The sequence below is a fragment of the Siphateles boraxobius genome, unplaced genomic scaffold, assembly GCF_051911475.1.
Source record: "Siphateles boraxobius isolate OS27281-9 unplaced genomic scaffold, OSU_SipBor_1 70, whole genome shotgun sequence".
Classification (NCBI taxonomy): Eukaryota; Metazoa; Chordata; class Actinopteri; order Cypriniformes; family Leuciscidae; genus Siphateles; species Siphateles boraxobius.
In genome coordinates, this window is record NW_027509198.1 from 2,077,742 (window position 1) to 2,091,464 (window position 13,723).

General features: G+C 44.9%; 1 protein-coding gene across 2 annotated transcripts in view; it reads right to left on the bottom strand.

Annotated features, from left to right (window-relative positions):
- Positions 1-13,723, bottom strand: part of immt (inner membrane protein, mitochondrial (mitofilin)) — a 33,960-nt gene that overhangs the window by 17,581 nt on the left and 2,656 nt on the right. The window contains exons 4-5 of one of the 2 annotated variants that reach the window (XM_077217208.1): positions 11,646-11,796; positions 7,284-7,388 (exon numbers count right to left, since the gene is read on the bottom strand). In XM_077217208.1, the coding sequence (XP_077073323.1) occupies positions 7,284-7,388; positions 11,646-11,796 (256 nt within the window). The remainder of the gene's footprint in view (positions 1-7,283; positions 7,389-11,645; positions 11,797-13,723) is intronic. The other variant, XM_077217209.1, reaches the window with a different exon arrangement.

Below are 13,723 nucleotides of genomic sequence, written 5' to 3' on the forward strand. Positions count from 1 at the left end.
CACTCACTCTCACTCACACTCACTCACTCTCACTCACTCTCACTCACATTCACTCACTCTCACACTCACTCACTCTCACACTCACTCACTCTCACTCTCACACACTCACTCACTCTCACACTCACACTCACTCACTCTCACACTCACACTCACTCTCACACTCACTCACTCTCACACTCACTCACTCTCACACTCACTCACTCACTCTCACACTCACTCACTCACTCTCACACTCACTCACTCTCACTCTCACACTCACTCACTCTCACTCTCACTCACTCTCACACTCACTCACTCTCACACTCACACACTCACACTCACACACTCACACACTCTCACACTCACACTCTCTCACACTCACTCACTCACTCTCACACTCACTCACTCACTCTCACACTCACTCACTCTCACACTCACTCACTCTCACACTCACTCACTCACTCTCACACTCACTCACTCACTCTCACACTCACTCACTCTCACACTCTCACTCTCACTCTCACTCACTCTCACACTCACTCACTCTCACACTCACACTCACTCTCACTCACACTCACTCACTCTCACTCACTCTCACACTCACACTCACTCTCACTCACACTCACTCACTCTCACACTCACTCACTCTCACACTCACTCACTCTCACTCTCACACTCACTCACTCTCACACTCACTCTCACTCTCACACTCACTCACTCTCACACTCACTCACTCTCACTCTCACACTCACACACTCACACTCACACACTCACACTCACTCACTCTCACACTCACTCACTCTCACACTCACACTCACACTCACTCTCACACTGACTCACTCACTCTCACACTCACTCACTCTCACACTCACACTCACACTCACTCACTCTCACACTCACTCTCACACTGACTCTCACACTGACTCACTCACTCTCACACTCACTCACTCACTCACTCTCACACTCACTCACTCTCACACTCACTCACTCTCACACTCACTCACTCTCACACTCACTCACTCTCACACTCACACTCACACTCACTCTCACACTCACTCTCACACTCACTCTCACACTCACTCTCACACTCACTCTCACTCTCACTCTCACTCTCACACTCACTCTCACACTCACTCTCACACTCACACTCACTCTCACTCTCACACTCACTCTCACACTCTCACTCACTCACTCTCACTCACTCTCACTCTCACTCTCACACTCACTCTCACACTCACACTCACTCTCACTCTCACACTCACTCTCACACTCTCACTCACTCACTCTCACTCACTCTCACTCACTCTCACTCACTCTCACTCACTCTCACTCACTCTCACTCTCACACTCACACTCACACTCACTCTCACACTCACTCTCACACTCACTCTCACACTCACTCTCACACTCACTCTCACTCTCACACTCACTCTCACACTCACTCTCACTCTCACACTCACTCTCACACTCACTCTCACACTCACTCTCACACTCACTCTCACACTCACTCTCACACTCACTCTCACACTCACTCTCACACTCACTCTCACACTCACTCTCACACTCACTCTCACACTCACTCTCACACTCACTCTCACACTCACTCTCACACTCACTCTCACACTCACTCTCACACTCACTCTCACACTCACTCTCACACTCTCACACTCACTCTCACACTCTCACACTCACTCTCACACTCACTCTCACACTCACTCTCACACTCACTCACTCACACACTCACTCACTCTCACACTCACTCACTCTCACTCACTCTCACTCACTCTCACACACTCACTCACTCTCACACTCACTCACTCTCACACTCACTCTCACACTCACTCTCACACTCACTCTCACACTCACTCTCACACTCACTCTCACACTCACTCACTCACTCACTCACTCACTCACTCTCACTCTCACACTCACTCACTCTCACACTCACTCTCACACTCACTCTCACACTCACTCTCACACTCACTCTCACACTCACTCACTCACTCTCACTCTCACTCTCACTCACTCTCACACTCACTCACTCTCACACTCACTCACTCTCACACTCACTCACTCTCACACTCACTCACTCTCACACTCACTCTCACACTCACTCTCACACTCACTCTCACACTCACTCTCACACTCACTCACTCACTCACTCACTCACTCACTCACTCACTCTCACTCTCACTCACTCTCACACTCACTCACTCTCACACTCACTCACTCTCACACTCACTCACTCTCACACTCACACTCACTCTCACACTCACTCTCACTCTCACACTCACTCTCACACTCACTCTCACACTCACACTCACTCTCACTCTCACTCTCACTCTCACACTCACTCTCACACTCACTCTCACTCTCACACTCACTCTCACACTCACTCTCACTCTCACTCTCACACTCACTCTCACACTCACTCTCACACTCACTCTCACACTCACTCTCACACTCACTCTCACTCTCACACTCACTCTCACACTCACTCTCACACTCACTCTCACACTCACTCTCACACTCACTCTCACACTCACTCTCACACTCACTCTCACACTCACTCTCTCACACACTCACTCTCACACTCACTCTCACACTCACTCACTCACTCACTCACTCACTCTCACACTCACTCACTCTCACACTCACACTCACTCACACTCACTCTCACACGGACTCACTCACTCTCACTCACTCTCACACTCACTCACTCTCACACTCACTCACTCACTCTCACACTCACTCACACACTCACTCACACACTCACTCACTCTCACTCACTCTCTCTCACTCACTCTCACTCACTCTCACTCACTCTAACTCACTCACTCTCACTCACTCTCACTCACTCTCACACTCACTCACACTCACACACTCTCACACTCACACTCACTCTCACACTGACTCACTCACTCTCACACTGACTCACTCACTCTCACACTCACACTCACTCACTCTCACTCTCACACTCACTCTCACACTCACTCACTCACTCACTCACTCACTCACTCTCACACTGACTCACTCACTCTCACACTCACTCACTCACTCTCACTCACTCTCACACTCACTCACTCACTCTCACACTCACTCTCACACTCACTCACTCTCACACTCACTCACTCTCACACTCACTCACTCTCACACTCACTCACTCTCACACTCACTCACTCACTCTCACACTCACACTCACTCTCACACTCACTCTCACACTCACTCTCACACTCACTCTCACACTCACTCTCACACTCACTCTCACACTCACTCTCACACTCACTCTCACACTCACTCTCACACTCACTCTCACACTCACTCTCACACTCACTCTCACACTCACTCTCACACTCACTCTCACACTCACTCTCACACTCACTCTCACACTCACTCACTCTCACACTCACTCACTCACTCTCACTCTCACACTCACTCACTCTCACACTCACTCACTCACACACTCACTCACTCTCACACGCACTCACTCTCACACTCACTCACTCTCACACTCACTCACTCTCACACTCACTCACTCTCACACTCACTCACTCACTCACTCTCACACTCACTCACTCACACACTCACACGGACTCACTCACTCTCACTCACTCTCACACTCACTCACTCTCACACTCACTCACTCTCACACTCACTCACTCTCACACTCACTCACTCTCACACTCACTCACTCTCACACTCACTCACTCTCACACTCACTCACTCTCACACTCACTCACTCACTCTCACACTCACTCACTCTCACACTCACTCACTCTCACACTCACTCACTCTCACACTCACTCACTCACTCTCACACTCACTCACTCACTCTCACACTCACTCACTCACTCTCACACACTCTCACACTCACTCACTCACTCACTCTCTCACTCACACACTCTCACACTCACTCACTCTCACACTCACTCACTCTCACACTCACTCACTCTCACACTCACTCACTCTCACACTCACTCACTCTCACACACTCTCACACTCACACACTCTCACACTCACACACTCTCACACTCACTCACTCTCACACTCACTCACTCTCAAACTCACTCACTCACACTCACTCACACTCACTCACTCACACTCACTCACACACTCACTCTCTCACTCACACACTCTCACACTCACACGCACTCACTCACTCTCACACTTACTCACTCTCACACTCACTCACTCTCACACTCACTCACTCTCACACTCACTCTCACACTCACACGGACTCACTCACTCTCACTCACTCTCACACTCACTCACTCTCACACTCACTCACTCTCACACTCACTCACTCTCACACTCACTCACTCTCACACTCACTCACTCTCACACTCACTCACTCTCACACTCACTCACTCTCACACTCACTCACTCTCACACTCACTCACTCACTCTCACACTCACTCACTCACTCACTCTCACACTCACTCACTCACTCTCACACTCACTCACTCTCACACTCACTCACTCTCACACTCACTCACTCTCACACTCACTCACTCACTCTCACACTCACTCACACACTCACACTCACTCACTCTCTCACTCACACACTCTCACACTCACACGGACTCACTCACTCTCACACTCACTCACTCTCACACTCACTCACTCTCACACTCACTCACTCTCACACTCACTCACTCTCACACTCACTCACTCACACTCACTCACACACTCTCACACTCACTCACTCACACACTCTCACACTCACACACTCTCACACTCACACGCACTCACTCACTCTCACACTTACTCACTCTCACACTCACTCACTCTCACACTCACACTCACTCACTCTCACACTCACTCACTCACTCTCACACTCACTCACTCACTCTCACACTCACACTCACTCACTCACTCTCACACTCACTCTCTCTCTCACACTCACTCTCTCACACTCACTCACACTCACACTCACTCTGACTCGCACACTCACTCTGACTCGCACACTCACTCTGACTCGCACACTCACTCTGACTCGCACACTCACTCTGACTCGCACACTCACTCTGACTCGCACACTCACTCTGACTCGCACACTCACTCTGACTCGCACACTCACTCTGACTCGCACACTCACTCTGACTCGCACACTCACTCTGACTCGCACACTCACTCTGACTCGCACACTCACTCTGACTCGCACACTCACTCTGACTCGCACACTCACTCTGACTCGCACACTCACTCTGACTCGCACACTCACTCTGACTCGCACACTCACTCTGACTCGCACACTCACTCTGACTCGCACACTCACTCTGACTCGCACACTCACTCTGACTCGCACACTCACTCTGACTCGCACACTCACTCTGACTCGCACTCACTCTGACTCGCACTCACTCTGACTCGCACTCACTCTGACTCACTCTCACACTCACACTCACTCTCACACTCACTCTCACTCTCACTCTCACACTCACTCTCACATACCCCTTTTCCAGCAAGGCAGAGCTGGTGCTGGTTCGGAGCCAGAGCCTAGTTTCAAATCGGTTCTTTGTTTTTCGACCACCAAAGCACCAGCTCCGAACCAGTAAAAGTGGTTGTTAAGTAGCACCAAATCATTGCTGGTCTAGAAGTAAGAACCGCTTACGTCAGCGGCTGGGGGCGGGGTTACCATGACCAACAAGGTAACACACACACTCACTCACACACTCACTCACTCACACACTCACTCACTCACTCACGACCTCACTCACGACCTCACTCACGACCTCACTCACGACCTCACTCACGACCTCACTCACGACCTCACTCACGACCTCACTCACGACCTCACTCTCGACCTCACTCTCGACCTCACTCTCGACCTCACTCTCGACCTCACTCTCGACCTCACTCTCGACCTCACTCTCGACCTCACTCTCGACCTCACTCTCGACCTCACTCTCGACCTCACTCACGACCTCACTCACGACCTCACTCACGACCTCACTCACGACCTCACTCAGGACCTCACTCAGGACCTCACTCAGGACCTCACTCACGACCACACTCACGACCACACTCACTCACTCACTTTTACTCACACACACACACACACACACACACACAAACACACTCACAAACACACACACTCACTCACACACTCACTCACACACTCACACACTCACTCACTCACACACTCACTTTTACTCACACACACACACACACACTCACTCACTCACAAACACACACACTCAAACACACACACACTCACTCACTCACACACTCACTCACAACCTCACTCACAACCTCACTCACAACCTCACTCACAACCTCACTCACAACCACACTCACTCACACACTCACTCACACACTCACACACTCACTCACACACTCACTCACACACTCACTCACACACTCACTCACACACTCACTCACACACTCACTCACACACTCACTCACACACTCACTCACACACTCACTCACACACTCACTCACACACTCACTCACACACTCACTCACTCACACACTCACTCACACACTCACTCACACACTCACTCACACACTCACTCACACACTCACTCACACACACACTCACTCACACACTCACTCACTCACACACTCACTCACACACTCACTCACACACTCACTCACACACTCACTCACACACTCACTCACACACTCACTCACACACTCACTCACACACTCACACACTCACTCACACACTCACTCACACACTCACTCACACACTCACTCACTCACACACTCACTCACTCACACACTCTCACTCACACACTCTCACTCACTCACTCTCACTCACACACACTCACACTCACTCACTCACTCTCACACACTCACTCACTCACATACTCACTCACACACTCACTCACACACTCACTCACACACTCACTCACACACTCACTCACACACTCACTCACACACTCACTCACACACTCACTTACACACTCACTCACACACTCACTCACACACTCACTCACACACTCACTCACACACTCACTCACACACTCACTCACACACTCACTCACACACACACTCACTCACACACTCACTCACACACTCACTCACTCACTCACTCACAAAAAAAAGGATGGACATTAGTTAGTTATTGGGAAAGAATACTGGTAAGCACATTGTGTTAGTAAAGAACTGAAGAAAACACAATGAACACAACAGATGTTAGCATGAGTCACATGATCACACTGAGGATGGATGGCGTTTGAGAACATGCAGAGAGGAAGAGACACTGATGCCCAACAGCTGATCTGATGCACACACACACACAGGGTGTGTATCAGTTGTCGGGAGCAGCAGGCGTGTGTGTGAGAGCCGGTTCTGACCTGCCGGCGCGGGGCCCGCGGGGCTTTCGTCACTCGTACCCGGTGCGGGTACAGAGGGCACATCGCTGATAGCAGAGATAATGTGAGCGGCCTCTGCTGAGGCTTCTGCAACATCATGAGAAACACACATCAGATCCAGCACAGCATTCGCTTCACTGGACCAGGACATGACCAAACATTCAGCTGATTCAGAGTGAGTGTGTGTGTGTTTTAACCCTTGTGCGACATTTTTGATCATTTTGCCTGTTAATGCCAACTGCATATATTTTGCCACAGGTGTGAATTTTAATTTTACTATTTCACCCCATTTCCTTTAATAAATCTATTTTGCACTAGTAACACACAATAGTTCCTCTCAGGACCTTCAGGACAAAAATGTCCCCATTGAAATCCATTAAAACTGCCATTTAAATATAAAATGATGCAATCTTTGTTAATAGGCTTTTTAATTCTGTTGGCAAGGCTTAAAAATGTCAATTGTTACTATTTTTTACCAGATGGTGCAATTTTCTCAAGTTTGGCCTATAAAGCAATAACTTGCTTTATTCCTGTTTTCTGCTTCTGCATATTATAGAGCCAATTGGATAAATTATGCATTTATAATTGTGTGTTGGTGTGGATGTCAGAGTGTGGTTTGTATGTGTAATAAAAAAAATTGTGTGCGCCTGTAATATTTTAGAGAGAAAAACTCCAGCCACTCCAAATCACCAGCCGCTGTGTCCCAGTGAGTTTTGCTGGATCTAATGGGGAAGTGTGTCACTGCGCCCAAACACACTCTCACTGAAAGCTGTTTTTTAAGATATCAACCTCAAATTTGGAAAACAACTTGTTTAGATTTATGGCTTTGATTTTCTAGCCGTTTTAGAGTTCAACGCGTTTCATAAAATATAAATTTTATATTAAAAAGTTCTTCAACAATAATCTGCCACGGGTCTTCTTTAAAATGAGACAAAACCTACATCTGTGCTCCCAAGCTTCACATTTTGTCCTTTATTGACCCATATGTAACTTTTTTTTAATTGATGCACAAGGGTTAACACCCACCCTGCATCCCAATATCCACACTTCTCTACTATATAGCAGGCAATAATTAGTACATTAATGGAGTAGTATGTCTGAATCCACTGTATTCATAAAACAGTAGGCGAAAAATACCCAGACGACCAACTACTGGTCGTACGAGTGTCTGAAGAGTGCGTCTGATGGACACTTTACTATCCCATGAGGCCACAGAAGAGGATTTATGAATGAAATTTCCAGAACCAAAACACCTGTTAATCACCCAACTCAATGTGCTTATCAGCAAATGCGGATCATTCAAACACAGTCAACTATATTGTGATTAATCAGAGGGATATAGCTAGCTATCTTCTCAAATATTTGCTCTTGGTGTGAATAGATGTTTGTCCTAATGTTACAGGCAATAGCTGTGTTTATACTATACAGACCTAGAAACATTTTATTACAGCTGAATTATTATTTCTAATAGTAGATGTCAATTATTGCCATAATTCCTAAATCCTAATAAAACAGTGCATTAAATCAAGTAAAATCTGCATGATCTTGAATTTCTCTTCATTTCAGTTTGGTTTGTGTAAAACGCAATGCCTCCATGAAGACCAACAACTAAAACATTAATTTCTCATATAATGGCATGCTGATTAGGTTAGGATCAACGGTGTTCACCTACTGAACTTTTAGGATGGCCACTAGTTCATGCCATGATCATTAAAATAAAAAAAATAACCTCATCTATTTTATACAGATCTGTGTGCCTTAAAGTGTGGTCACATTTAATAAATTGTGGGCAAACTCGAGAGATTTTAAAAGGAATCGCGTCTAAGAGGGAAAAAGATCCACATGTGGATTTCGCTCGTGTTCAAGTTTAATTTTTTTTCTCTCTCTACATTTTCTGGTATTTTTCTCAATAAAGATAATTAGAGAAAATTTAGCTGAGTGTGTTTAATGTGTTGGGATCTTGGCAGGTTCAGGACTGTCATGGACAGAGACTCCTGAAGTGTCTGATGTTCTTCATATTCTGTGTGTTGGTCAGTTCACAGCAGTGACAGAAATCATCTTTTACAGTCATTATACATTGATTTTTACCTTTTAAGGGCACTTTTACCTTTATAAAGCCATTTTTTTTACCTAATTAAATGTATGCATAATATTTTGTGTCAAATTCTTACATTTAATCCATAAATTCTATTATTATAATAAGACACAATAGGGCTGTTACCAATTAAATTAATTCAGTATCAACAAAACTGATGTTTGCAGTGCAGAAGACACACAGAAGCTGCATCTGAAGTTCAGATGCTTTTACACACACTGTTTAATGCAGATCAGAGGAACATCGGTGTGTTTAACGTGCACTTACACACGCAGAAATAATGTGCTGATGCTTTAAACGCTGAATATTTATATTTTACATTGATTTAAAAAAAGAAAAGATGCTTTAAATGTGAAGTCACTGTTAATGCTGTGTTGAGTTTCAAAATTTGACTGTCGTAATGAGTGAGTCATTGAATCGTTCATTCAACCGATTCGTTCATTGGTGAACAAAACACGCTGTGTGTTGCTCAGAGACACAAAACACTCCTGTGGCTCGTTTCAAACCATTTTCTATGAGGAAAATGAGCAAAAACAGGCAATATTGTGTCTAAATTGTGTAAGTCACTTAATATCAGCTACTTGTTAATTGAACTCTTGTATAAAATCAATATCACATTTGTAATCATGCTGATATTAACTATATTAAATGATATAAGAGGTATTTTTGCCCCTTATCTTGAATATTGAGGTCATTATAGCAGGATTTTAATAGAGTAAATCCCGCAGTGAAAGCGTGCGCTCTAAATGCACAAGTGCACTAGTCTAACCTACGAGACTACATTACTGTGCGTTCACACCGGACGCGAATAGCACGTCAAATTCGCGTCTACAGCGTCTAGTTTGACGCTTGACCACTTTGTGTTAATTGGCGCGACAAGAGTGAAACTGACGTGCGGAAAAACAAAAGTTTGAAGCGAAATTTATGCACGTCAGAGGCGAAAGTTTCAAAAGTTTCGAACCCCGTTGATGGCCATCTTTTTACAAGATGTCTGTTGTTGATGGGTCATTTATCGAGAGAGTCACAGCTCTGTATTTGCTCTGGAGAGCAGAACAGCGGCGTAGGGATCATCATCGCCGTATTTGGGTCCACCAGACCCTTCGGAGGCGAACCCAGTTCGGCGAGTTTCACCATTTGGTCCAGGAGCTGCGCCTGGATGACGGCCACTTTCAGCGGTACTTCCGCCTGTCCCGCGCCCAGTTCAATGACCTGCTGTCCCGCATCGGAGCGAGGATCACCTTCGCCCTCATCCACCTAATCTGTAATTTATTTTTGTTTTGATGATAAATGGAGCCAGCCTAGGTTACTACAAAAGTGATTAAACTGTCCTGTGTTTTTTTTCCCTCACACAACACAGACACGAACTATGTTCTTGCACTAAAATATGTTGGTTCTCTTTACATTAGAATAATAATAATAAGGTTTCATATAATCTAGATTAGATATGGAATAAATAGCATACAAAATGAATGTCTCATTTATTAAAATCAAGTTTTTATGTGGTAAAATATTTACTTCACCACGTGACAGCAGCAAGCTGGCTCCTGATTGGTTAACGCGGCGCGAATTTGACGCAGAAGTTCAGATTTTTCAACTCGGGCGGCAGACGCGAATTCGCGTCAAACGCGTGAATGCACAAAAAGCACTAAATAAATAATTTGCGCGGAACGCGCCAGACGCTCAATTCGCGCCTTCGCGTGAACTTGACGCGCGAATGAGGCGAATTCGCGTCTACCACGCCGCACTCTACGCCTCATCCGCGCCGCAGGAATTTTTTACGCACGTAACGTGTCTTTGCATTGGCTTAACATTGAAATCCCTCGTGCTAGACGCTCTTTTCACGCCCGGTGTGAACGCACCATTACAGTGTACGAGTGAAACTCGTGTTTTACTGAAGTGAGGGAAATTCTGGATAACGACAGATCACACACTGTTAAAACCAGTAGCGGCTCCTGGCCATATATTTAGGTAGGGCAGATTCTGGGTCTTAGCGCTAGTTTATGATAAACATTTTGTAAGCTTTATATTCAAAATGCTTAACACATCAGACACACTTTTGGCTGAATTATAATGTTATTCAGCTTGAGTGCCGCAGTCGGTACTTTTGACAACACTATTCTACACACACTTGGACTCTTTACACCCACTTGGGCCAAATAGAGGAAATGCGTCAAGTAGTCAAGTGGTCAAGTGCACAGACCGCAAGTGTGTGTACTTGGACAGGGCATGAGTGTGTGAGTCTGGCTCACCCTGGAGTGTCTGACTGGGTGCCGGAGCCTCTTCTGCCGGAGCCGGTGCCGCCACAGGTGTCGGATCCGACCTCGAGGCTTGAGGTTTCGGCTGCTTGGACTCCTTCAACGCTTCTGACACGGAGGAGATTTGCAGGGGTTCGATCTTTCCCTGTTAGAAGAAAAATCCCTGTTCATCACTGATGGCCTACATCCACCTGACAGTAGTGTTGCTTTTTAAAAACTATGCTAAAATGTCTCTTCATTCTCGTTGACCAAAACGAGACGAGACGAAATGTTATAACGTTATTTTGTCTCGTTTAGTCGCGTTATTATTATTATTTTGCAGTATTTGTGTTTCCTGTGTCTCACTCAGGGGCTGCATCAGATCGCACTGCGCAGACGACATCACTTCCTCAAGCCACACTCGCGGCGTTATTTAAAAGATGCAGCTGCGGTGAGTTAGCGCAAACGACAGAGAAATGGACCGATGGGTTCTTTTTGGGAGGAAAAAGTGTAAAAAAGGAAAAACTATTATTTCATCATGTGTGTATTTCTAACATGTTTGGTTGGTAAAATAAATAAGTAGTAAATTCAAATCAGAGCGTGGAATGGATGTATTCTTGAGTCTGTAAGGTAACAATAATAGAATAAGATAACCTTGTTTGAAATGGGTTTGGAAACGAAAACAAAATGTTGGTTTCGTCTGTAGGTACTTATACTATATTGACTGGGTTAAATAGAACTGCATTACTAAAAAGAGACTAAAATAAAATTTTCATTGACTAAAACTAGACTAAAAGGTCATACGTTTTCGTTGACTAAAACTAGACTAAAATAGTCATGGATAATTCTGATTAAAATAAGAATAAAATGCACAGACTTTTAGTCGACTGAACCTTGACTAGACTAAAAAGAGTGTGAACGTGACTAAACCTAATAAAAACTAAAATGACAGCTTGACACAAAGACTAGACTAAAACTAAAATTAGGGATGCACCGAATGTTCAGCAAGCGAAATAAGTAAAAAGGCCGAATAAATTTGACCGAACAATTACGTTTTTGATGACGCGATCAAATAGTAACCAGCGTAGAGTGAGAGGCGCGCGCTCTATAAATGCAGCAAACATGCCCCCTTTGAGCAGATAACAGAAGAGAAGCTCATCAGATGCATCTGTGGCAGACGTTGTACCCTTACTTGCAGCACTAAAGCATCTTTTAACCCTCTGTAGTTGACAAACGCGCCGCCGCGTTTTGCTGGATTTTTTTCACATAGCAGCAAAATAGACTTAAATACTCTGTCATTTATGGTCACTTAAATGCAGACTTAAGAAATATGAAAAAATAAACTGTTAAATGTCTACTTGTGTCCACTTACAAACGAAACAAAACTGTGCTTTTGTAAAATAAAGAAAATAAACATGGTGTGCTTTCTGCCCCTCCGTCTCCGTTATCTTTTTTTCTGGAGCACGTCTCTAAACTTAAACAAAACTCAGTTAATACTAGTCACACAGGCAAAGGCAATATAGCTTTATAATCATTTAATTGTCTACTTTGAAATGATCTAATTCAAAACGAAAAGAAATATTCTCTGTTTATGTAATCTGTATGAAAAGAGAGAGATGTCAGTCGTTCTCATTGCAACTCCTTATCTGCTAATCGCCACGGAGAGCGCGCGGTATATTGAAACCCAAATGATGAGGCTATCCATGTCAACGCCCGCGATAAAGTGCATGTAAACCGCAAAAGCAGGCTTATGTCTAGGACTGTTATTCATTTGTTGTGGGGGTTTTTTTTGCACTTTTCAATGCACTTTTTTAGTTACATTCCTTCAGCAGTCAGTGATAGTCCTAACATAGGCTATTCAAGAAGGGGGGCTTCAAAGATGGCCAAATAAAGATATATTTTTTATTTTACTAATTTATTTATTTTAAGTTATATTGTGCTTTGTTTAAATAATATCTGCTGGAATGTAAAAAACAAATTCAGTGTTAAATTGTATTTTTGCAATTTGATTTTTTTTCTCTGAAAAGCAAAACAAAATAGTAAAAAAAGCATATTTTTACTATTTAATTAAATGCAATGGTGAAAAAATAAGC